Here is a 24821-nt window from a genome sequence, read left to right on the forward strand (position 1 = left end):
CGATGGCTGGCACAAAATCATGCCACTGGCAGCAGAGCCATGTCTGACATTGGGCTGGTGCGTCCAGATCGAGGCAGTGGTGCGGCGCGTGAAATGGCTGACGCAGCACGACGCCAAAGCCAAGCTGCTGGTCTTCAGCACGTGGGCGGAGGTGTTGTTGCTGCTGGAGCACGCGCTGAAGACCAACAACGTCCCACATGTGCGGCCCACAACGCGCAAGGCCTTCGACGCAGCCCTCGCCACCTTCAAAGAGGCGCCGAGTGAAGGGACGGGGCATGTGCAGACCCTGCTGCTGCTGCTCAAGCAGGGAGCCAACGGCCTCAACCTCACAGGTGCCGCTTTCTAGCTTTCTGTGCCGAGGCATTACCATAGTCAGCACCATATTTCCCGCACCCCTCAAAATGCGCGAAATATTTGGACCTTTTTTTGAGAGTCTTTCCTTTTCTTGAAATGATGTTTCATCATCACCAATGGGTCGGCCTCAGCGAGAGCTTGAGCTCAAAACTGGTCTCAAAATTGTCACAGGGTTCATATTTTGCATCTTAGGGTCTTGATTTTCGGCCCTTTAGAAAAAATTTAATATTTTATGCGGGAAGTATGGTGATGACTACGGTATACTTTGCAGAATCTCCAGCTGGTTTGCATGAAGGCTGACCGCAAACATCACGTCCTACATCAAGCACCCATGCACTGGCTGTGCGAATGAAAATGCCTGCAGGAAATGCCTGCAGGAAATGCCTACAGCTGTAGATGTGGGGGACTTGATATTGCTAAGCAAGCATGCAACACGCTGACATGTGCTTGTGAGCATGCGCAGAGGCTCAGCATGTGCTGCTGGTGGAGCCGGTGCTGGATCCCGCGGTGGAGGAGCAGGCCATTGGCAGGATCCACCGCATCGGGCAGTCGGCCGCCACCACCGTGCACCGCTTTGTGGTCAGCGCCACCGTGGAGGAGAACGTGCACAAGATCTGCTCCGCTCGCGCGGCCGCCATGGACATGCGCGCCGCCGTGCACCGAGTCGAGGCGCCCCTCACCGTCCGGCGCGCACCTTTCTCTAGCCCAGGATTGCAGCATGCAATACTTGTCCCACCGTCTTTGGTGCATCTTTGTACTTTGCTCTGCTCTGTGTGTATTCAGGGCATCCGTTTTACACCTTCTGGGCTGACAGGAGACTGATGCAGGGACATTGACAACGTATACTGGATGGTGCTGGTGGAGACCTGCTGTGTTGATGACATCTGGGCTACTAGCAGGACTGGGGTTGTTTTGTTGAGGTTCGTTGTGGTAGCGCAGGGATGTGTCTCTGCTCTTGGACCAGAGCTGGGGAGTGAAAGAGCCTGCTGAAGGAGAGGCAGGGCCATCAAGCGGCACAGGAGATGACGATGATGTAATTGTGCTCTGATGATCGCTCTCATTTGGCACACATGTGCCCTGTACAGTACAAATTACTTTGTATCACTCGAATTCCTTCTGCCAGTCCTGCATTATCAGGCAAATCGAAGATGTGTTGAGAGGATGTATTTATAGTTGGAGGTCGCGCGGTTGCAATATATTATACCTTGTTATCTTGGATCACGGTTGATGTGCTTCTTCAATATGTTGAGTTGCCCACCGCAGTGTGTGCCAAATATAATTTCAGCGACGGCGAATCGTACCACTGTTTGCCTTGAAGGTATGCCTGGTCCCCAAAATGCAGCTTAAGGCTTCCTCAGGATTCCTGAGTCAGGAACTAGCAGTTCCCAGGAAGCAAGCTGGGGCCCAAGTGCACAGTATTATTGAAAGGGCAGGACATTCCAAGACTGCAGGAAGACATACATTTTCCCGCATAGTTGCACAGTACGGATACGTGTATCAGGACGGATACGCGTACTTGCACGTCCGGGACGCGTCCCACAAAAGTTGGGCACCCGATACGGCACGTGCGCCTATGTAGGCAATATGCATGCAAGCATGTTTTGGGCAATATGCATTCATTGGAAGCCTTGGGAAGTGTGCACAACCCTATTTCTTAAACAGCCTGGACCTTTCAAAGCATTTCCAATGCAGATCGGTGCTATTCTAGCCAATCTAGGCCACCAGACAGGTGATTTGTCATCCTTTTGGGAAGGTATGACTAATATAGCCGTCCTAGGCCGTCTGGAACGCCAATACGTCCCCATGACGTCCAGGACGCGTATTTTGAATATTTTCAGACGTACTGTGCAACTATGTTTTCCCGTTCCCATCAAGTGACATTTAAGGCAGATTGACTCGATCAAGAGGCGTTCCATCCTGTGGCCAACCTTGAGAACCTTGGACGAAGATATCAGATCCCTGATGACTCAGATGGCCATGGTGATGCTCTAGAAAATCAAATCAATTGTTCCTGGTCAATAACTTTCAGCGCAGAAATAGAAATTCTGCAAAAGGCAGCTTGTCCACTGACAAAAGCCCAGGTGATGTTCTGAAAAATGCAGAAGCTCTAATTTGACCAACAACGAGATAGGCACCACAGTATTAACGCAGAAGAAAAACCAGAACATATACGATTTTTCAATATGCACTGCATTGGCTGATCGGGTCGGCAAGCAGTTTAAGGCCATGGGGTGTGATCTGGAATGAGACTAACAGCTATCTGCCGGCGCACAGTCTTGTAAGCACCGCGGAAGCAACATCGAACATTCAAACATCCAGTGCAGAGCTCTGACGCTGCATTGCTCTGTGTTTCAGGACAGGAAGGGCCAGAACACGGTGGTGCAACGTCATGGAGTTCTGATCTCAGAATCAGAGGCACAGCTTATGCCGAATTGAACAGGAGCAGCATGGGAGGCGAATACTTTGACGTGCTGAAGAGCATGCGAGCACGCATGGCCTGCATGCCAGGGCCAACACGGCCAAGTGCAGAGGCTGACGAGCAGCATGGAGCAGTGGAAGTGCCTGTGCATTCGGCACCAGAACCGTTCCTCGATACAGCCGCAGCAGAAGCATTGCCCCAGCCTGTCCCACCCGCGCACAGCACACAGCCAGCAGCAGGCACAATAAAGAGTGGAGAGCTCCGCCACAGGGATGGAAGTCAGCTTGCAGAACATGCTGCCAGCCCCTCTGGTGCTTCAGAGATGAGTTCCCTGTCCAGTCTGCAAGAGCCCCTCCCAGGCCGGGTTGATGACTTTGATGCCACCTTGGAGCTCAGCAGGAGACCCATCCCCGCCCACTCTCCCAAGGAGGCACCCCAGAAAGCCACCAGCAAGCCGGAACAGTCTCATGCTGTGGCTGATGCTCCTGCGGCTGATGCTCCACCTGCGTCTGCGGCTGATGCTGCACCTGCAGCTGCATCTAAGGCCGTGTCGCAGCCAGCACAGGCCGGAGCCATACACGGACTGGGATGGTCGCTTAAGGCCCCGCTGGGATCGGCAGCAGCAAAGCCGAGCTTGTCATCCAAGCAGTGGCACCACGTCAGGATGTGGTCCTTTGGAGACGGCAAGATCAGCGCACGGCGGACTGCCCCAAAACCCAGCGCATCAGCAGCCAAGAAGGCCAGAGTGCCGGCGGTACCAGATGGAGCCACAAAGTCGGCGAACGGGCAAGCTGCAGCAGGGCCACACAAGCTGCCCAGACAGCCCCAGCAACATGGCTTTGTGCCGAGGCCTCAGCAGCCGCCAAACAACGCACAGCACCCGGCGCCTCCCATGCAGCAGCAGCAGCTGCCACCACCAGCATCAGCACCAGGTATGCCTTTGAGCCAGGCTGCGCAGCTGCGCCTGCCCCTGCTCAAGATCCCGCCGCGCTCACAGGCCGCCACCAGCACGGCCATGCGCGTCAAGGTGCCGGCTAGGCCTGGCGCACCAAGACAGGGCCCGAGTTCGGTGGCAGCACCGGCACCCAAGGCAGGCAGCTTAAAGGCACTCGCTGCACACGTGCAGCCGCAGCCATCGGCAATCCAGCAGCAGCAAGATACGAGCGCGGACGAGCCAGGGTTGATGCACCCGAGCTGGATGGATGAGGGCTTGGAAGCTGCAGAGCGCCTGCAGCTGCTGGCCTGCGACGAAGTGCTGCCGGAGACGGATCTGCCGCTGCGGCCGCAGCCGCGCGTCAACCTGGCGCGCAACCTGGGGCTGCTGCGGCCGCCCTCGCTGCTGACGGCCCCATCCGTGACCCAGAAGTTCCAGGAGCGCCTGACCGCAGCCATGTCCAGCCCGGACAGGCACGCCACGGCCTTCCCTCTCGGCACGCCGGGCGCCGGCGGGTCCGCCTTTGCCGACGCGCGGCATGCGGCAAACAATGGAGCACCCTCCGGCAGCAGCTCTGCCTTTGCCAGCGTGTCGCAGCCGCGGCGCAAGTCGGCGTGGGAGGCCGCTCTGGAGGCAGTGATCGAGGAGGAGGGCTTACTCGACTGGCACCCGGACAGTGCCGGTCACCACGCACCGCGCGGCACCAGGGCCGGCAGTCATGAGCAGGAAAGCAATGAACACGGCGGGGCGGCCGCCACCAGGCGCGGTGGTGGGCGGCCAAGGAGGGCGGTGCGTGCGCCAGTGGGATTCTTCGAGGAGCCCGACTTCTCCACCGGCGGCGACACAGAGACGGACTCAGAGGCGCGGCGGCCGCCAATGCGCAGGGCGGCGAAGAGCCGGCGCGTCGGCCGGCCCAGCAAGGCGCCCGCGCAGCCCAGCCTGCCATGCTCACGCGTGGCCACGTTCCAGGATGTGCAGCGCTGGAAACGGGGCCTGCCAAAAGAGCGCAAGCCCGCGCCTGCAAGCAGAGCTGCGCCGTGCCAGTCCCCTAACAGGCAAGCTTCACCCTGCTCTTGCGCCCGGGATCGCTTGCCTGTTTTCCTCTAGTACACATGGTGGCCTTCAGCAGAGTTTTCCTGGACCTTTCTTCTGTCACATTGCTCATTGCTGCATGGGGTCTGAAAGTAGGCGGAAGACAGTGAAGAAGCAGCAGTCCGGGCTGGTGATCATTGGCAGGCGGTCGCTCAACGCGCATGCGGCCGTGATCGCAGCCAAGAAGAAGATGGGCCGCTTCAACATCCGCCGCTCTGACATCAGCGGCCTCGGCGTATTCACCCTGGGTGCGAACCGCACACTTCTCCTGCAAGCATTTTAATCATGCGCTATCTACTTCTAGTGCATCAGAGATCATGCACCCAGGAAGAGCAATGTCTCAAAGGCATCGTTCACCAGAAGAGAACACAATTGTCCCAAACTGTAGGTAATCCAATTATGTGACAAAGACACAACCAAGGGGGGTGGGGGTTGGTTAGAAGATTGCCGCCTTGCCCCAGTCAGACAGCCCAGAAGCAAACACCAATTAATGTTTCAGAGCAACTGGTATGCTGAGCTGCTGTTGGGATAAGTTTGAGGAAATCCGTGTGCCGCGCAGAGTTCTGTGAGGCGGGCGAGCTGCTGATGGAGTGTGTAGGCGAGGTGCTGCGGCGGCCGGTGGCGAGCATGCGCGAGGCTGCAGCTATTGAGCGGGGCATCAACGACGTGGCCTGCTACGTGTTTGCCCTGGATGCAGACCACGTTGTGGACACCACAAGTTCCGGCAACATCGCTCGCTTTGTCAACCACTCCTGCAGGTGCAGCGCTGCTGTGCACCACTGTTTTTTGTGTGATGAGGTGTGGGCAAGATTTACCATGAGGCTTTGTCTGTGTGCTATCTGAGAGAGTTCCCTTGAAGAAGAAAGTACTCTAAGATCTCTTGATTTGAGGTCCCTGATGCGCTGCTGTGCACTTTTGCTAATTTGTGTGATGGCTCATCACTGGTCCATCACTGATGGGGTGCGGGCAAGGGACATGATGAGGCCTCTTCTGTGTGCTATCTCAGAAATCTCTATCGTGAAGAAGAGTGTCACTTTGATGAGATCAGCTATTTGTTGTTGCGTGACAGCCCGAACTGCGTGGCGACGGCAATTGATGTGAAGGGAGCGCGCCACATCTTTCTCATTGCAGCCAGGCAGCTGGCCCCTGGAGAGGAGCTTACGTGAGGCCCTCCCCTAGGATCTGCTCACTGCTCTGCTTAACATTTGTGTGCTTTCTCTTTCATGCAAATTTCTTTCCGTTGGCTGCATGCGGTGAAAGCAAGTGAACCACGTCCTGCATATGGATGCTGCATGTCGATGCTAATTGAATGCGGGTTTGATGCACATGCAGATATGACTACAGCCTTTCTGCCCCTGACACTGGCAGTTCTGCAACTGCGCAGTCCCTGATCCCCTGCAACTGTCAGAGCCCCAACTGCTTTGGGTACATCTAGACGCGCCTGCTAATGCTGCATTGTCCAGCGATTGGCAGAGAAGCTTGGTGCACTTCAGTGCATTTTGTGGTGGCGATAAGAGGAGGTGAAGGATGGTCTAGGCCATCATAGTCACCTGATTGTACTTCATCTGCATGTCATATGATGGTGGAACAGTAATGCTGTATTTTGACATGCCCGTCCAAGTCAATATCTGCTAGCTCTAGCAAATGAGAAGCATTTTGCGTCCTAGGTTGTCTGAACAATATTGGGACTAAGTTACCTCGTAAACTGCCCTGGCTGCAAGTCGCATCAATTTCAAGCAGCACAAAACTTGTAAAATCGTAGGATATTGTACAAGGAAGCGTTCAAAGCAAAACTTCAGAAGTAATGCTTGCTAGATTTGGACCAGTGGCGGATGCACCCACTAGCCCAGTACAGGGTGTACATCAGGAGCAATCTAGCATTCAAGCATACTTTGCGCGCCCTCTCGACCCTTCCAACAAGACAGCGACGGCGACCGATGCACAGAACGCTGCCAGGCCGAACGTCCTCCAGGGCGTTTGATTGTGCTCATACCAATCATTGAGGTCTGGACCTGTCACAAAGATTCCGACCGCCATGTCTGCACCGTTGCATGCGAGCGCGAGGACTGTGCTTGGCAAGATACTGGCTGTCAGGCCGGCACCTGCACAACAGGTATGCAGCTGTGAGCAGCAAGCACGATTTCCATATAGTCCTTGAAAAACACCAACACAACGGACGACCCCTGGCTGGCCGGCACAGGCTCAGCAGCATGTGAGCTCGTGGGCAGCAAAGCTCCAGCAGGAGTCAAGACAGTAAGCTTGTGCAAGTCAGGGTAGAGAGCCGCACCTAGCGAGGCAGCACCGAGGCTCACGCAGCAGCGAGCCGCATTACCGGTGACCTTCTTGGCCAGCAGACCAAAGCGCCAGCTCCACTCTGCCGGGGATCCCTCATCCTTCTCCTCTGGCACTACCAGCGCAGCAGGCTCGCCCTCAGCAGGCGCTGGTGCGTCTGCATCCTCAGCAGCGGGAAGGTCATCTGCATCTGCATCTTCAGCAGCGGCTCCTGCAAGCACATTCCCAGCGGGGGCTGCTGCATCTGCTTCCTCAGCGGGGGGCCCTGCATCTGCATCCAGAGCAGGGGCAGCCGCGGCTGCTTCGTCCAGTGCCGCATTGAGTGGGTTTGGCTCGTGCAGCTGGGCAGGGGGAAAGCCCCACTGGCGCAGACCCAGGCACCGCTGCCAGCTCTCCGGCAGAAAGGGCACCACCAGCAGCCTGCCAGGACAGCATGGTGTGTCTTTGAGTTGCCAAGCATAACAAATTAGAATGCACACACACACTTGCAGTAAGGACATTCTTACACCATGCCTGTCAAGGGAACAGGTGTTAAATAAACAGAGCCCACAACCTTCCTGGGTTTGGCTCATGGAAATTTTGGTGTGTGGCGTTAGGAGACAGAGTGGTGCAAACCTGTAGGCATCCATGGTGGTGCAGAAGATGAAGTCGGCGACCTGCATGAAGACGCCGGAGCGCAGCGTGGTGCGCGCACTCAGCGCCATGGCCACAAAGGGATTGTGTTTCTGCAGCTTCCTCTTGGCAGACGGCGGGAAGTCTGCGATCACAAACCAACTTGCGCCCACGATCCTCTCGACTCCATATTGAAAAGATACATTTGCAGGGATTGGAGCTGAGCAAGTCCCAGCAAACCAGGTTTACAGCAGGTTTGCCATGGAGGTGGACAGTGCAACGGCACCTTTCACAAGCTTCCAAGATATCCGATCGCTCAGCCTGACAGAAAACGCCCATTCCAAGTTGCGCCTGCGCAAGCAATGATACGGAGTCCAGGTCATCCATAGGTTGCCCAGTACAGAGAGCAAGCGATGTATTGGCAGCGTTCATGGGAGAGTCACCGAATGAAAGTCGTCGAGGCCTCGCGAATGCCGCCCCTGACAGAGCAGTTCACAATGCGCTTTGCGTCCTGAAAGGTCACATCTGGCAAGGGGACGTCCAGCTCAATATCGTCTTCAGGTATGCCGTCCAGAAGCGCCTGTTCACAAAGGCGCAGCATCAGCACAGCTTCTCACTCCATGTCTTCAATTGCTCTCAGTGAGCATGCCTACTCTTGCTTCTGCTGCAAACTGTAATTGTGTATGTGGTCTGATAGTGATGTTTTCACCCTTACATTTGGGAGTCTCATATACGTACCTGTTCTCTGGCTTCGTCTTCTGCATCGTTCAACCGCTGTAGCCAGCCTTGGAGGTAGATGGCCGAATATATGCATAAGCTGCGCGACATCTTAGCATTAACCAGCTATTGCACATACTGTGGGACATGCCATGACGAGAGCTCTCTTGTTTTCAAGCATTGGAGAAGCGAGGGTCTGCTTACCTCTTACAGAACGCCCATGCCAGGGACTCAGGTATGAACGCGTCCCAGGGACTCCTCAAGAGGTCCTTAACAGGATATTTCTGCAGGCAGAAAATCAAGTTGTTGCATGCATACAATGACATACATGCAATACGCATGGCCCGTGATAAGTCATCTGCTCCAGACTCTCAGCAAGGCATGGCAACTATACTATATTATTGAAAGGGAGGGCCTCACAACGTCGATGATCCCATCGGGCAGACGTGTGACGATCTTTCCAGATGATCGTCGCACAGGGTATGGCAGGTCCCAGTAATATGCGAAAGCCTGATGCGTCTTGCCATGTGCCACACAACCAGCAGCAAGTCCTGATACTGCAAAGGAGCCTGAGAGCTTTGCAAGACCCCGCAACGCTCTTGATGACGAGAATTCGACCATCCTAGACTGCGAAAGGTCCTGCGATCAAAAGCATTTTGCCAGTGATGCTGCTGCTGCTCGGAAGCTTTCCAGTGGACAAACAAAATATCCTGGAAAATCCCTCTCGTTCGAATGTTCTTATTTTTGCTCTGCAAATAGATTAGGATACTTCGATGTAATGCTTTGACTGCGGAGAATGCATCAACAGCTAAATAAAGGCCTTCCAAGTAGGGTCCCCCACAGAATATGGGGGGGCCAATGGTGGCAATTTCCTTGGACTAGGCAGAAATCCAGGCAGAAATTAACGACAACCTAAATTGGGAAACAAAGCAATTGCGCAGAAAGAAGAAGCATTGAATCTTTAATTTACTTGAGTTGCGCAATGGATGAGCAGCGCGCAAAGAGACTGGAAGAGCAGCAGGCAAAGTATAGCTCCCTGATCAGTGAACGCCTTCAGAGCAGCGGAGATGCGGCTCCTTTCACATCTGTGAAAATAAAAGCAGCCAGATTGATCCACAGCAACCTCTTGGATTACAAGCATAACTCACCCACCAACCTGAAGAAGAGCGTCGAGTTGCTCAAACGCTGTGCAGACAACATACTTCAGCATCCAGAGGAGGCTAAGTACAGAAAGGTAGCTTAGTTACAAATAATCTATACTCTATCTCAATAGCATCAACTTTGCTGTTGTGTCTTAATTGTTTGGCACCAGATCATTACCTTGATGTACCCGAAAACAAGGACAAAGACAATGATGTCAAGAGCCGTTGTGATTGCAGGTGGGAAGTGCTACTGCTGCTTTCCAAAACCATATCGCAGGTTATCCGGCTGCATTGGAGTTGTTGTCCCTCATGGGTTGGCACACGGTCGTCGAGGACCTGAAGAAGTTTTGGGTCTTCGAACACCCGGTCGGCAGCAATCAATTCAAGTAAGAAAGCACCAACCAACTTCAGTACTATTCACCTTCCTGCTATAGTGCATGCATGAGGACAATATGTCAGAAAATTGTCAGCACAGCAGAATGGGGTGTGCAGCAAAGTGATCTATGCATGCAGGGTGCTGCAAGAGTGTTCGTTGGAGCTGCAGAAAGGACTTTCCGAGGTCGAGCACAAGGAGAATGTGCGCAAAAATACACGGCCTGCTCTTGACTGTTCCACTTCAATTCTGTGGACCCCATGTGTGTCACCGTAGGGCATGGCTTCGCTACAAATGGTTGATGTTGTTGGGGTGCTGTGCAGCTGATGCTCGACAAGTCCGACAAGAAGCAGGTGGAACAGCAGCAGCGGGAGGCTGTTCTGAGGCGGATTGAAGAAGACAATCAAGACAGGCAGCGGGCCCAGGCCCGCAAGCGGCAAGCTGAGAGCGCTGCGCCAACATCAAGCTGAGCCCAGGTAGCATAAAGCCATCATTCGGCAAGTCAGTCGCCTCAATGGGCTAATCACAAATTGCAGGCGCCCACAATATGCAGGCGTCCAAGATTGAAAAATGGCATGCTTCAATTGCAATGTCTGCATTGTAGTTCATGGGTTGAAGATGTCATCCGGACGCGTAATTTTGATGATTGAGGAAGGTTTGCATTGAAGCAGTGGCACTTGCTGGTGGCTTTGATTGTGGCCACAAATCTAAAGCCCATTACTCTTCTCCGCCAATTCATTACAATTAACAGAATGAGATGTACTACCAGTGTATCACATTGCAGTGTGCTTGTAAGTACGTGTGGTAGTACTGGGTGAATTACTGGTGCTATTTGCCTCAATTATACGCCAATAAATTAGATGCATTGCAGTTCATGGCTTGAATGCTTGGCTCATAATTCGAGGTGTGAAGTGCTGATAAAAACTCAAAAGCAATGGGTATGACTGATCAGTGTCACATCCAATCATTCTGGCTGCAATACGACCGTTCCAGGACAGTCCCTGAAAACCACCGAAATGTTGCACATGCTTTGCTGTGAAGCAGACACGCACATTAAAATTTATCACTGCACCTTCTTTTCTTCCTTGCTCACTTCTGCAACAACCTTCTTCTTGCCACTTTTTGCAATGGATGATGTCAATAGCCCAGCAAACACCAGCAACACAGCCAGCCACTGCTGAGGCAGCAAGGGATTGCCATTCCAAAGCACGCTCAAAAGAATGTTGAAGAATTTCCGTGTGGTGCAGATGAGCGTGTTGACCAGGGATCCAAATCTCTTTATTGTGCCAAAGATGAAGAGTTGGCCAATAGCGCCACACAGGCAGAACAGCGCGATGTACCACCCAGCCTGCAGACACACCAAGGCTCTTGAGCCTTCGAGACCCAGCAACAAATATAGCAACAATGCGCTGCATGCATGCATGGACATGGCGGCATGTACTTCAGACGATCTCTGTCACAGGACTGGTGTCAGGTTGGAGCAGCACCTCTGGAAAGGCCCTGCAGAAGGTCAGCAGATCCCATCCAGCAGACGTGACAACAAACAGGTAGACGCAATTGTATAAACTGCACCAGAAGTTCATCCAGCACATGCTCCAGAGCGCGCTGGTGTCCTTGTGTTTCTTGTGAATAATATCCTGCGGCACAATCACATGAAGCCACTGCCTCACTTGTCCGTTCACAGGGACCTGCTGCAGCATGCACCAATTACAAACCATGAGCCCCATCACTGTACAGGCAACTTGCATGAGGGCCACACACCTGCATGGCATTGGTGTAGCCGTCGAAAAAGAGGTTGAGACTGCACAGCCCATAGCCCAGGGGCGCGTTGGGCGCCACCAGCTTGCTGATGACTTTGGAGGAGGACTGCTGCGCAAAGATAGAGATGCCGGCCGCAATCATGATGGCGCAGCCATATTCCAGCGATGAGTAGAACTTGCCCCCGATGAGCGTGCCCATCAGCATCACTGGGATCATCTTGCAAGACTTTGCCAACACCTGAATAGTAACAGGCAGCTCACCACAGCCAGAGGGATTGACTTGGACTGCAAATTCTGTTTGCCTGACTGGAAGAAAAGGAGTAGAAGCGGGGTGCTGACCTGAGCTGGGTAGCTGATGTTCTTCAATGCCTCGCTGCCCAGTGCCGGCCCTATGCTGTTAGTCACGCCCGGCTTCCAGTAAGCTGTCCAGGGGGCATACACTGCGCCCTTGGGCCGCTGTGAGAAGGGCAGCAGCAGGAGGGCAGCCGCCCACAGAAAGCATGCAATGCTTTGCACGCCATTGAGAGCCTTCAGGTGGGTGAATGCCCTGCAATCATACACAATCGCATTCAGATACAGCTGCTTCACGTTCAAGCATCCGCATCAACTGCTGTGTTCGAGGTGGGTGATATACTATACCAACAAGTATCCTATACTAACAGAAATTGGGAGGATGGCACTTAGTCTGGACGTGCATGGGGTACCTTTACCTTCCATCAGGGCCAAATTTCTTTGTTGCCAGGACCTCCTGGACCACCCCTTGTGTCAAGTAGGAGGCATAGATGCCGCCAGCACACAAGAGTAAGAGTCCCACTGTCTTCAAGTCAGCCATGTTATATGATCTGATGAAGACTCTCACCACTGCTGCTTTCCTATTTCATTATAATCACGCTTCCTCTTGGGACACAGACTGGCCAGCGTGCACGGCACAACAAGACCGTGTTTATCAGGACGTCGGAAAGGGCAATATATAAGTCAAGTTGATATTGAAATCAGCTTTTCCTTTACATCCAAATGGGCATCACTGATGTAGGCAGCACTGAAATGAAGACCGATCTGGTGATGACAGCCCCAGCAATCAACACAAGGCAGTAAACAAGGACTGCCCTTCACAATTGAAGGGGAGAACACCCAGTAGATATTTTAGATTTATTGTTCTTCGCTGCTCGAAGAACAATCCGTTACTAAGGAGTTCCCTCGCTTTCACTTGGACTCGCCTCGTGTTTGCCGCAAGCTGATTGGCTCCCGAAAATTACTAATAGTTTCCCAGAGGAAGCTGCTACCTTCTGGCTGCAATCTGAAGAATCTGCATCGCGGATCTTGTTTTTAGATGGCTGGATCTGGCTGACCGATATAAGGTGATATTGAAAATTTAACGAAGATAGCGTGTAGGCCCTGTACAGGGCGGCAGCAGCTGCAGTGCGCCTGCAGCGCATGCATCATGCGGCTGGCCACTGGCATATGGTGCATCACGATGTCATGATCATAGCTATAGCGCTAGCAGCTGCAAAGCCTGGGCCTTAGCTTGCCAAGTGCCACAGCTGAGGGAGCACCCTCAAGCAGATGATTATGATACATCTGGTGACCTGCTAGCTGATCATGATGCCCTGCAGCTCCATGTATCTAAATTTACACAATAGGCGCGTGCCGGCAGGCCTGGGGGGCCAATTGGCCAATGGAAGCAGCTGCTGGCAGGCAGTCTGAGTGTGCCTCACCAGCTGGCCATGGTGGCTACAGATGATTCAACTGATGATTCTTGATGAAGAGACTGACCCATACAAGGACAATCTGTTTTGCCTGAAAATGATTCGTATCAATTAGCATTGTCTGAACAAGCATAGGACTTTTCATCAGCTGGGCACTACATCGGCTTCAGCATGGCTCAAGCTTCTCCTTCGGCATCTCTGGCATCACCCTCCATCCCAGAAAAGGATGGATTGAAGAATGTTGTAGAGTCCATGGCACCTGAGAGAAGCACAAGCTGGGTGACTGTGTGCTCAAGTCCACTGAACGTATGCCAAGCAATCAGACAGCAACACGATCAAGGTGGCCTGATCACATAACTCTAATTTTTCCGTGCAGGAGCACAAGATCAATATCTGGCATCACTTAGCACCCTACAACCCTATCTCATTAGAGGACTCACAACCACTCACCGGGAACGCCTGCCGCGGGGCTGAACACGAAGTGGCCCTGGTCCGGTGCGGCGCGGTCGTAGGGGCTGAGCGGGTCGGCGCCCAGAATGCCGGCGCCCAGAGAGGCGGCCAGCGCCAGCGCGCTCTGCAGGGAACGCCGCGGGTTGGCCATCTGCATCAGCAGCGCCTCCGGGGAGGCCGCCGCCACCGGCGCAGGCGCGCTCTCGGCCTCGCCTGGTCCTTCCGCGCTGTCGTCGTCGCCGGGCAGCGCTGAGACGCTGAGTGGGTTGTCCAGCACGATCAGGCGCGGGCTGCCGGCCGCAGGCTGCTCCGGCGCGCTGTCGGCGCGGCCGGGGGAGGACAGCTCCGAGTAGCAGGACAGGGAAGGCGAGCTGGCCGGCGACGCTGTGCTCCCTGCCTCATCTCCAGCATTCTGCTCGCTCTCATATCCATGGTCTGCTGCGCCCAATTTCTTGCTGTTGGGTGCGCCCAAGAGTGTCTGCGCTTCGTCATCAAGGCTGCTGAGCGCAGGAGAGCTGCCTGCAGAGTCCACCTGGGCGAGCGCTTCGTCGAAGATGTGCTGCAGGCCTGCGCTGAGGGCGGGGCTGCCGTCGGCCACGATCGAGAATCCATCGAAGATCACGACGTCCCCATCCTCTTCAGCGGCCCACTCCTGCGGCGGGAGCGGCACCTCGGCGCTGTGCGTGCCCTCAGCTCGCTGGCTGCCGGATGGTCCCACAGCTGTGTCGGAGGGAGGGGCCTCCTGGTTCATTAGTCCGTGAGCCTGCCTGAAGCTGACCCTTCCGGGAACAGGCCTGACAGAGCCCTGGTCGGCCGGCCGCGGCTGGGTTGTCCCAGGCAGGAGGCTGATGCTGCGGATGGCCTCCGCCGGGCCGAAGGTGTGCCGGGTGGAGGACGGCGTACCCTGCGCAGCAGCTACCAGGAAGCTTCCGCGAGAGCCGGCCCCTACGGAGCCGGTGCTGCTGGGGCCGGGCGTGGGCGCCATGTCTCCCGCCTGTGGAGAACTGCTGCCCTGCTGGAGAGCAGCGCTTGGCGGCGGGCAGAAGGGCGGCGTGTCGGCGGGTGTGGCAGCGCATGCCGGCTTGGTGCCGAACGAGACAGAGCCCTCGTCCTGGCCCCAGCTGGCGTCGTCTGCAAAAGCATTGTTTGCGTCTGCGCGACCGAACGCATTTGCGAAGCTGATGGAGCCCTCTGCCTCTGCCCTCTCGAGTTCCCTGTCAGACTGCTGGCCTGCCGCCTCCTCCATGCTGAGGGCCTCCTCTGGCAAGCTGTCAGCGCCGTCTAGGAGCTCTGACATGTGGTCGACGTCCGCAATAGGCGCAGGCTCCGAGTCGCTGACAGCAGCGCCGGTGCCCTCCTCAGCAGCGGCCTCGTCCTGCGACATGCCGGCAGCGTCTGATTCTGGGGGCTCGGCTGCAGAGGACAGCGTTGACGAGGTGCTGCTGTTGCTGCCGGCGTCCCTGGCGTACTGCGCGAGAGCCAGCCCGATGAAGCCGCCGGGTGCCGGGCTGCTGCGGCGGGCCTCTCGGTCACTGTGGCGGCGCTCGATGGAGCGGCGCAGGCTGCTGAGGGGGTTGCCGAGGGCCGCCATGTCCAGGGAGCCGGACAGACGCGGCTGCAGGTTGCTGGGCGTGTTGAGGGCTGCCCAGTTGGGCTGCCCCAGGAACGGAGAGTAGGCTGAGGGCGACGGGGGCAGCGGGCTGTTCATGGAGTCCTCTGTCGTCGCGTACAGGTGCCGCAGAGTGTTCTGCACACGCAACATGCAAAACTCATCTACATGGTTTGCACACGCAACATTCATAACTCATCCACATGGCTTCCCTTACAAACAGCGTTTGAATAGCAGCTAAACAGAGCACGCATGTATAGCTGTGTAGGCATGCTGTGGGGGCATGTTGTGTTGCTCTCTTGACTCAAGAGCAACATTAGGTCATGGTTGGTCAAGAGCAGCAGGCGAGAAGGCTGACCTGCACGTCCTCGTCGAAGGACTCCCAGTACCACTGCTTGAAGAGGCGGAAGGAGATGCGCTGGCGCGTGATGCATGCCTTGAGCCTCGCATAGATGTCCCGCTGCTCCTCGTACACCGCCCGCCACCTGGACGCATGCATCATATGCGTCATCACCCATTATACACCTCCTTGCATGTAAAATTGAACATAGCACACTCCTGCAACTGCAAATCTCTAGAGATGAAGAAAGCGGCAAGCCAGCAATAATGTGAGGGCAAGGACTGGGATGGGGACTACTTGGCGAAGGCGGCGCGTTGGCAGGCGAGGTCGCAGCGCGCGCGGTGGCGGGCCAGGGTGACGGCTTGCACGCGCGCGGCCTCGGTGGCGGCGCGCCACGTCTGCAGCGCGTTCCACTGCAGTCGAGCCACCACCTTGTCCAGGCACCGCGCCAGGATCACCCTGTGCCTGCGCTGCTCCTGCACAGGCCCCATGCAAGTTCTCACTGCTCGGACCTCTACCAAGTACACCTGAGAATCAGCCTGAGATGTCAAGGTTCATCGCATGATCGTACCTTGAACCTGCCAAATCTCATTGTTGCAACATTGTTTCTGAGGTATCCTCTAATTCGCATTTCAACGTCGTCAGGACTTGAGAAAGTAGACAGCTTCTCCATCACACACAAATGTGGGGCTCTCACCTGTCCATACTCACGCCAGGAGGCAAATGTGGATAGAAGCAGAGCGGCAGAGTGAGTTGTGACAGGAGCATGCCCAGAGGGGCGGGCGGCAGTCATGGAAAGTGTCAGCTCCGCTGCGAGGGCACTCAGACGCATTCTGCCAACCTTGCGGCGCTCCATGGCCTCCACCCATGCCTGGTGCAACACAAAGATGAATTCACACACTGATTGTGGAGCAACACCTGTGAGTGCTCTGCTGGGCTAAACATCAGTATGGGCAAAACCTCAGTATAATGATATGCAGGGGATTGAGCACAGCCCTTTAAACTCACCTCAAAGCACATCAGCTGATTCTGTTCACTGAGGCGCTTGGAGACGGCCTGTCCCTGCTGCAGTGCTGCTGATCTGCGCCAGCTGAGGTCATCTGCATGCGCGCACCATGCATGCAGCACTCTGGCCAACGACTTCTGCTGTGTGCAGGCATGCATCTCCTGGGCGAGGGTCCTGCTGGTGCGCCTGGCATCAGCATGCGTGGCCCAAGCACCAAACACCTGCCAACAGAAGGTATGAATGAACAGGCAGCTCAATATGTACGATTGGGGAAACTGTTCTGGATCATGGCCAGGCCGTCACTTTCTGGGTGTCTGTTTGATGATACTGATTGCTCAGAACAGCACAAGATCATGAGACGAGGTTAAAAATCGGGGAAAAGTGTGTTACCTGTGACGCGCGCAGGGACATGAGACGCCGCTGAACATGCGCAGACTGTGCATGCAGCCCCTTCTTGACTGCAGCAACTTGCCGCCAATCCCTCAGAATGGCCTTTGCCTGCATGCACACAAGCAGAACTCTTGCATTCTGCAGGACAAACATTACACTCCTTCCACAAACTCACATCAGACAAATTTGAAACTTCATGCACAGAAGCTCGGCTGCCTCGTTGTCGCACCTGTCTGCTGGTGCACCGGAGGGCAGCCTCTTCTGCCAGAGCGCATGCATGACCCATGTCCTCGGCACGTGCGCGCCACTGCCGCAACGCATGCGCCATCCTCCTGGATCGCACAGCCGCCTGCAGGCGATGCGACCTGCGCCGCACAGCGCGTGCATGTGCCGCCCTGCAGCGCCACGCATGCATGACAGCCGCTGCCTGTGAAGCCGCCATGCGCCTGCCGACCACACACAGCATGATGAAACAAAGCGGCGCTTGGTACTTCCAAATAACGGCAAAGCTCACTTCCATTGGCTCATGTGCAAAGCACACAGTATGCAGGGCTTACAAGATAAGAGCATTGATACATTAGCACAGAGAATAAACGCAGTGGGATACTCAATATACTGTTTTACTATGTAATCCCCTGTGTTGCATTCGAGAAGGGGTAATGGCGCACCCGACAGCCTGCTTCAGGCGAGATTGCAGGGCCGTGCGCTCCTGCACAGCCTGCTGCCAGGCCAGGAGGGCAGCGCTCGCGCGCATGACGGCCAGGCGGTGCACGAGGCGCTGCAGCTGGCGCCGCAGGGCCCCCGCCTTGCTCGCGCGTTCCCTCCAGCCGAGGAAGGCGGCCGCCAGGTGGCGCTGCGACAGCAGCGTGACTGACCGGCAGATGGCGTCCTGCCAACCACAAGGCTTAGTGCAGAGTCAGCCGCACTTTATTTCTTTGCCACACAGACAGATACCCTCTACTCATGAATCCTGCAGACAAAGTGGACCCTAATGTCCCCCGCACATCCAAGCATCTGCCTTCCAAATTGGTGTGACTCCATCGTTGCAAGATGGGCAGGTACATACTGCTCTCAGATCTCAATGGGGAGCATGTGAGTGCATTGCATGAGCCTCACCTGCTGCTGCTGTTGAGCGGCATGGGCGTCGAGCCAGCCTGTGAAGGCTCTGTGCGCCAGCTCAGCATCGGCGCGCTTCCCCATGGCAGTCAGCCGCTCCCGGAAGGCCCGGCGGCCGTCCGCGACACGCTGCCAGCCGGAGAGGGTCGCCGCGAGCAGAGCGCGGCTGCGGTGAGCCACGCAGCGCGCCATCAGCCGGCCCAAGCGATGCCTCTGTTCCACCCTCCCTAGCCAGTGCTGCCAGGCTGCAGGCACACCTGAACTCTCGCAACCTTATCCCTCAACTGAATTTCACGCCTCCACATGCATCATTTTGGAAAGACAGCCAGACAATCCGTATTTAATGCTGGCAAAAGCAGGAGGATTTATCTAGCTAACCAAGTGCCAGGAGTGCTGCCCCCATTTGGCGACGCTGCTGTGCAAAGTGGGAGGCGGCCTCCTCTGCCGCCCTGCTGAGCTCTGCGGCATGCTGCAGTGCAGCCAGTGCCGCAGCAAGGCGCCGCTGGGTCCGTGCCTCTGCGCAGGCCTGCACCAGAGCTGCCCTCTGCTTCTGGTGCTCCACAGCCCGGCACCACGCTGCCAATGCACCCGACTTGACACGCTCACGCTGCCGTTCTTGGCAGATAGCAACCTGCAACGACACACCAGCACAACCACTAGCTCTTATAATTGTTACCTTAATACTCCCAGAGCATGAAGGGAGACATGTAACTAAGCAGGTCACAGATGGAATGCTGGAGTTTACAAGGTGCACCTGATGCTTGTGATCCTCTGCCAGATCCTGCCACGCCCAAAAGCTGCTGCTCAAGAGTGCTCTGGCCGATCGCGCGTTCCTCTGTTGGCCCAGCAGCCTGCAGTGCGATGTCAGCTCGGCTCGGCTGCGCCAGGCGTCAAAGGCTGCCTGTGTTCGCTTGCAGGCCATCCTGCATGCATTGCTCATAGTCATGGCTTCGGAGGAAGTCTCTTCCGCAGTGACCCACATTAGGCACCTGGCAATCAGGAACATTTGACAACTGGCAAAGTAGCCTTCTGTAAGAGATGTACGATTGCTTATGGCCTCACCTCTCCAGAGCCTTCCTGAGCGCCCATCGCCTGCGCCTGGACTGCAGAGTCACTTCCTGCCACCCCTGTAATGCTGCGAAGCATCGCCGGTCGACGGCCCTGTGCAGCGCCTTTGTCAGCAGCCCGCGGAGCCGCTTGCCCTCCGCCGCGGCTCCTGCCCAGCCATGCAGCACGGCCGCCATGTCATCCTGCCGCCGCCGCGCAAATAGGTCCCCAGCAATCGCATCCCTCTCCCTGCACGGCAACATGAGGCTTCACGTCCTCATTCAAGGCTAGAGAACTGCTATTGAAGTGAGCATGTGATGTGCGCTTGTTGGCCCTGCCTATAGTCATTTGGAAATGTACCTTGACTGGTGCACAGCGTCACGCCAAGCAGACGTGGCTTTGGACATGGCTCGCAGTGCCTGCCCCTGCACAGCCCTCGAAAGGAGCTGCCTGATTTGCTGCAGCTCGCTCGCCTGCTGCTGCCAGCTGACAAACACAGCACAGAGATGCAGCTGCTGCAGCCGGGCTGCCATCACATCCGCCAACCGCCGCCTCTCTGCACTGGCCGCTGCGGCCTGAGTCCATCCTTGGAAGGCAGCATGCAGCGCCATTCTTTGCGCCTTGGCTACGGCCTGCGAGAAGATGGAGCAGATCTTTGAATGTTAACACACAAAAAGCAAGCAGCTCTCGCATGAAGCAGTCATTTGCTCATGAGACCAGGCCCCAGAGGTGGCCTGAGGCAGAGAATGCCACCGTGCGGATATTTGCGTTCCGATAGAGCCACACCCGCTGCAGCAGGCCGTCCAGGTGTGAGCGTTGCAGCCGCCGGGCCTCAGCGATTTGCGCCCAGGAGCCAAAGGCGGCGCCGAGCCTGAGCAGCGCGAGGCGGTGCACAGCGGCGCAGAGGCGGTCGCGCATGGCGCGGCTGTGCGCAATGTGCTGCGCCCAGACGGCCAGCGCGGCGCGGCAGCGGCGCTCGTTGGAGCGCGCGTGCTGGCGGACCACGTTCGCCGCGCAGTGCCGCTGGTGCCGCGCGACCTTCCTGCAGGGGGCGCAGCTCCGTATTGAGGGGGCAAAACGACATTTTCTATCATGCACCATGCTTTGAGATGGCATGCAGGGCTGGGGCCGGCATATTAGGTGCTTAGCATGCAGACACAAACATACAAAAAGTGAACATGTGATGGATGCATTCGCTTCCACTATCATATTAGGTGATGCTGGCATATTTCTGATGAATATTGCGAAGACTGCAGGGGATCATGCAAAAGCATGGGAGGATGCAAACTTTACCGCCAAGAGGAGAATACAGTGCGCATGCTGTTGGCGTCCTCAAAGCGCTGCAGCACTCGGACCCCCCAGCGGATGGACTTGGTGAGCCGGGTGTCCGCCTCCGCTGCCTGTGCGGACTGCTGCTGAGCAATGGTGGCCAGCTGGGTCATGTCATTGCGCATGGCCTGCCGGATGGTTTGCACCTGCCACCACAACAGGCTTGATGACCTTCTGCATGACTCCCTGTGCATCTGTCTCCACCATTGCATGCATGTGCCTGCTGGAATGGGGCTCACATGCCGCACTACCGCAGTGGCATGCACAATGATTCTGCAGAGCTGGGTACAGCCACAGCATTGTCAGACCTGTGTGCGTGTCCATGACTCCAGCTGTGTCTTCTCATCCGCCATTTTGTTCACCTTGCCCTCGATGCGAGCCCGTATCTGGAGTAACAAATGTAATGTTCTTAGTTAAATGGACTGCTCCCACTCACATCTGTAGCTATATAAGCAACAAGTGCTGATGAGGTTTCATTCCTGAAAACTTGCTTCTAAATCTGGCCTCATTGAGCGTGGATTGCATGCATATGTCAACTGACCTTCTTCTCTCTTGCCACAAACTGCTTCCACTCTGTGATCATGAGGTGGTTGATCTTCTGCAGCTCAGCAGGCTCTGACAGATCACTCTCTGCTGATGGCATTGTTGGGGCCATGACAGCACTCATGGTCTGAATGCCAATCCGCTGCACATCCGCGGTCAAGATGAACTGCACAAAAACACACTGTGAGAACCCGCCTCTGTGCATCACCATACAAATGTGCATATCCAACAGACCAATGGGCCATGCTGCAGTGCTTCAATTGCCCAGTGTACCTGGGGAAGATTCCTGCTTCTGAAGCTCAGGCGCTGACAGCTCCAGGGCTCAGAGATGCCTCCCTCCACCAGCTCCCACTGTTCCCAGATGCCAAAGTTGCCACTGAAGAACACCATGCGAGAGGAACCCTTGCGGCGGACTTGCAGGAGCCTGCCATTTGCCACGGCTGACCGGAACCCCAACCACCCATCCTGAAGCACACAGCAGTGTTACAAGGGAATGCCAGTATGACAGTCGCACATGCGAACTGACATTGCGTGAAGTATACTGACCTGGTTGATTATTTCCAGGTGGGCAGAAGCAGTATCTGCAGGGTCGCCAAGCTTGAGGTGGATGTGACCACTTCCATCCTCCCCAGCTGTGTGAGGCACCAGCGGCTGTCCCTGTACATCATCAGCCAGGTGCCCAGTATTATTCCTTGACGGCAGGTATGTCCTCATTTGGAACATCAATGCAAGATCGAAATGTCTCACCTCGTGCAAGAATATGATTACGTCCCCAGTCTCAAGCCCAGCCTTGATGGGAGGTTCAGGGGCTGAAACACTCTGATCACCTGCGCTTAATTGATTCTGTAAAAAAAACAAGCCATACAAACAGATTGAAAGATGTCGGCAGTGTGCATTGATCAGGAAAGAAAAGGTGCAACGGAACTGTGCCACAGCAGTGGACGTGCCTTGCTTCTCCTGATTCTCTGCGCTGTATTGAGTTCCAGGCGTTGAGACGTTGACGTTGCTTTCCTCAGAGACAGTTGAAGGCGCAGTGGTGTCAGCTGCATTTTTGCTGACAAGTCCAGGAGCCACCCATTCTTTCTGATTTGTGATAGGTGACAGAGGATTGCGCCTTCTGCCTTGCTGCGACACATCATGCAGTGCAATGCCCGCATCGATAGCCCCTTCCAGCGATGCCATCTATTGTACAGTGACCTGCTTCATTCTGACAAAGTGAGTAGAAAGAAAGCTACACTGGAAGGCGTGGCTGTTCTCGAAGCATGAAACGACTATGGTGACCTCTCTTGATGCTAAACTTTTGCTTGATAACATGTTCCTACTGAGATGGACGAGACATTCTGAACATTGTTCAGTGAACAATCTCAACTCCTTAGCTGTTCTTGCTTTCTTTCAAAAGCAGGGGAGGTCTTGAATTACTCACCGCTGCCATCATCGTGAACGTGGCGTGTCGGAGTTGTCCTTTCCTTCGAAACTAAGCTGAATTCGCCAAGGAGCACTCGCATCCCTTCGATCTGTTGGAGAGAATTCTTTAGTTGGCTTGGAAATCGAGGTGATTTGGCTATGATTGTTGACACCGAAATGTATGCAGATAGTCTTGCTTGATCTGGCGCGCCACAAAGGCGGGCTGAGACAATGTCCCGATTGACATCGTACACACGCCGATGGATATGTGACAATATTTCTAGAAGTCTGTCTGTTGTAGATCTCAGATCTCACATCAGCATTTTTGCACTATCCTCCTCCGTTGCTGCTACAGCGTTGTATACATGCTACCCTCGTGCATCTCTCAATGAGCCTGTGCTGCCTGAAGTGAACGTAACTCAAGATGACAAAGAATTATCACAAGTGGGGACAAGGTCCAAGAATAAGACATATACAGCATACACACACGATGGTAAGCATCTGTGTATGCCTCACTCCCTGAGGCTTGTAGTTGTGCAGAGCTGTATGATTGTGCAGAGCATGCCAACAGACTGGTCATACATGTACTGCAGTGTCATACATGTACTGCAGTGTCATACATGTACTGCAGGGATCAAGACCGGCTTGGCCGACATTGTTAATGCCATGGAAGACGTGGATGTTGTCCTGTTGGGCGAGACACACGATGACAGGATCGCGCACCTCTTGCAGCTGCAGCTTCTCCGAGGCGCGCAGCAACAGAGCAGCAGGTGTGTAGGGGAGGTTTGCGCAGAGCTCAAATTGACAACTGAACAATTCTTGACCGTGGGCACTTGCGCAGGACGGGCCGGCCTGTAGCCCTCAGCCTGGAGATGTTTGAGCGCGACGTGCAGGGCATCATGGATGATTATCTCTCAGGGCTCATCACTGAGCGAGACCTCAAACAGGTTTGCCACTAAGCACCAAAAATGGTGTGCATTACTGATTACACCCTCAGAGGTTGCTTTGAGGAGCTGTGTTTGCTGCAGGATGGCCGGCCATGGCCCAACTATGACACTGACTACCGGCCTCTGGTTGAATTGGCCAAGGCTGAGGGCCTTGCTGTCATCTGTGCAAATGCGCCAAGGCGTTATGTGAGCATGGCTGGACGAAGCGGCAGAGCGTCATTGGAAAAGCTGCCTGCTGCATCCAGACAGTGGCTCCCACCCCTGCCGTACATGCAGCCATCACAGGCACGTCCCTTGGGAGGGCGGCACATTCATGCAATACACGCGTGACAACAAGGCCGACATAGCAGGATCACATTTGAGCACAGGCGTGATCGGGGATGTTCACATGCAGGCATACCTGGACAAGACAAACCAGACCATGCAGGCAGCAGCAGAGCAGATACAGGCTTTCAAGAGCCAGCAGGCGGGCGAAGGGGGGAGCGACAAATCAGCTGGCAAGAAAGAGACCAAAGATGATGGCTTGCCTTTGCCAGCTGACAGTGGTGAGGCAGCAGGTGCTCCATCAGGAGCAACAGGCTCTTTTTCTGCACCACACTCTGATCAGCAGAGCAGCGAGTGCAGAGAGAGAAGCACTGCAGAGACCTCAAGTGCGAGCGGGGGCTGCCCATACATTGGCTTCACGGCTTCCACAAACTTCATGGATGCTCAGACACTGTGGGACGCGAGCATGGCTCACTCCATATCTGCCCATATTCTGAAGGCAGAGCGCGGAGCAAATGCAGCATTGTTGCAAAGAGCAGCGCGCGATGAGGCCACAGGCTTGCAGGCAATCAACTTATCAGAGGAGACATCAAGTGCAACCTCTTCTGCAGTTGAAGCCGCTAATAGTTGGGATGTGAGCAATGTGAGCCGGCCGCTAGTGCTGCATGTGTGTGGGAAGTTTCATTCAGAAGGAGGATTTGGCATTTCTGAGCACCTGCATGCTTACAAGGAGGGATTGCGTCTGTTGGTGGTGACATTTGTGCCCACATTGAACGGAGTAGAAGTGAGCCGAGGTGAATTTTTGGAAGATTGTCTGGACAAGTACGGTGACTATGTCATTTTGACAGACCTCAGCGCTCCTCGGTCATATGCCATAGAGCACCCACTGTGACTTTATATAATTACTGAATGATATTGATATCACCTTTTGAGAGGCAGTCTTATGACCATGCAGTTTCAATCCAAGACAGAATG

At 55.2% G+C, this 24821-nt stretch overlaps 7 protein-coding genes across 7 annotated transcripts; 4 read left to right on the forward strand and 3 right to left on the reverse strand.

Moving 5' to 3' along the window:
• Window positions 1-19: 19 nt before the first annotated feature.
• COCSUDRAFT_59231 (hypothetical protein) lies at window positions 20-1176 on the forward strand (the record flags this gene model as incomplete). The annotated part of the gene is made up of 3 exons (XM_005651201.1): window positions 20-332; window positions 818-1035; window positions 1138-1176. The coding sequence occupies 3 exons, from the start codon at window positions 20-22 to the stop codon at window positions 1174-1176; spliced, it is 570 nt and encodes a 189-aa protein (XP_005651258.1).
• Window positions 1177-2801: 1625 nt separating this feature from the next.
• Window positions 2802-5965, forward strand: COCSUDRAFT_59232 (hypothetical protein; the record flags this gene model as incomplete). The annotated part of the gene is made up of 4 exons (XM_005651202.1): window positions 2802-4750; window positions 4896-5047; window positions 5359-5557; window positions 5869-5965. 4 exons carry the CDS (start codon window positions 2802-2804, stop codon window positions 5963-5965), a joined length of 2397 nt encoding a protein of 798 aa, XP_005651259.1.
• Window positions 5966-6680: 715 nt separating this feature from the next.
• COCSUDRAFT_59233 (hypothetical protein) lies at window positions 6681-8531 on the reverse strand (the record flags this gene model as incomplete). The annotated part of the gene is made up of 6 exons (XM_005651203.1): window positions 6681-6901; window positions 7087-7511; window positions 7707-7848; window positions 7990-8054; window positions 8147-8283; window positions 8442-8531. 6 exons carry the CDS (start codon window positions 8529-8531, stop codon window positions 6681-6683), a joined length of 1080 nt encoding a protein of 359 aa, XP_005651260.1.
• Window positions 8532-9871: 1340 nt separating this feature from the next.
• On the forward strand, window positions 9872-10405 carry COCSUDRAFT_59234 (hypothetical protein; the record flags this gene model as incomplete). Its single annotated transcript, XM_005651204.1, has 3 exons — window positions 9872-9948; window positions 10076-10139; window positions 10259-10405. 3 exons carry the CDS (start codon window positions 9872-9874, stop codon window positions 10403-10405), a joined length of 288 nt encoding a protein of 95 aa, XP_005651261.1.
• A 593-nt stretch (window positions 10406-10998) lies between these two features.
• On the reverse strand, window positions 10999-12527 carry COCSUDRAFT_12164 (UDP galactose transporter; the record flags this gene model as incomplete). The annotated part of the gene is made up of 5 exons (XM_005651205.1): window positions 10999-11283; window positions 11423-11572; window positions 11697-11933; window positions 12035-12242; window positions 12406-12527. 5 exons carry the CDS (start codon window positions 12525-12527, stop codon window positions 10999-11001), a joined length of 1002 nt encoding a protein of 333 aa, XP_005651262.1.
• A 1050-nt stretch (window positions 12528-13577) lies between these two features.
• On the reverse strand, window positions 13578-22666 carry COCSUDRAFT_83582 (hypothetical protein; the record flags this gene model as incomplete). The annotated part of the gene is made up of 21 exons (XM_005651510.1): window positions 13578-13660; window positions 13852-15598; window positions 15819-15945; window positions 16098-16276; window positions 16498-16671; window positions 16809-17027; window positions 17197-17304; window positions 17426-17642; window positions 17865-18085; window positions 18313-18549; window positions 18845-18943; window positions 19067-19235; window positions 19375-19608; window positions 19720-19784; window positions 20146-20401; window positions 20653-20834; window positions 20997-21074; window positions 21230-21397; window positions 21505-21696; window positions 21778-21888; window positions 22655-22666. The coding sequence occupies 21 exons, from the start codon at window positions 22664-22666 to the stop codon at window positions 13578-13580; spliced, it is 4878 nt and encodes a 1625-aa protein (XP_005651567.1).
• Window positions 22667-23301: 635 nt separating this feature from the next.
• COCSUDRAFT_59236 (hypothetical protein) lies at window positions 23302-24738 on the forward strand (the record flags this gene model as incomplete). The annotated part of the gene is made up of 4 exons (XM_005651206.1): window positions 23302-23405; window positions 23477-23582; window positions 23977-24139; window positions 24695-24738. 4 exons carry the CDS (start codon window positions 23302-23304, stop codon window positions 24736-24738), a joined length of 417 nt encoding a protein of 138 aa, XP_005651263.1.
• Between the last annotated feature and the right edge of the window lie 83 nt (window positions 24739-24821).

This window comes from Coccomyxa subellipsoidea (genome assembly GCF_000258705.1).
Source record: "Coccomyxa subellipsoidea C-169, whole genome shotgun sequence".
NCBI classification, from domain to species: domain Eukaryota; kingdom Viridiplantae; phylum Chlorophyta; class Trebouxiophyceae; family Coccomyxaceae; genus Coccomyxa; species Coccomyxa subellipsoidea.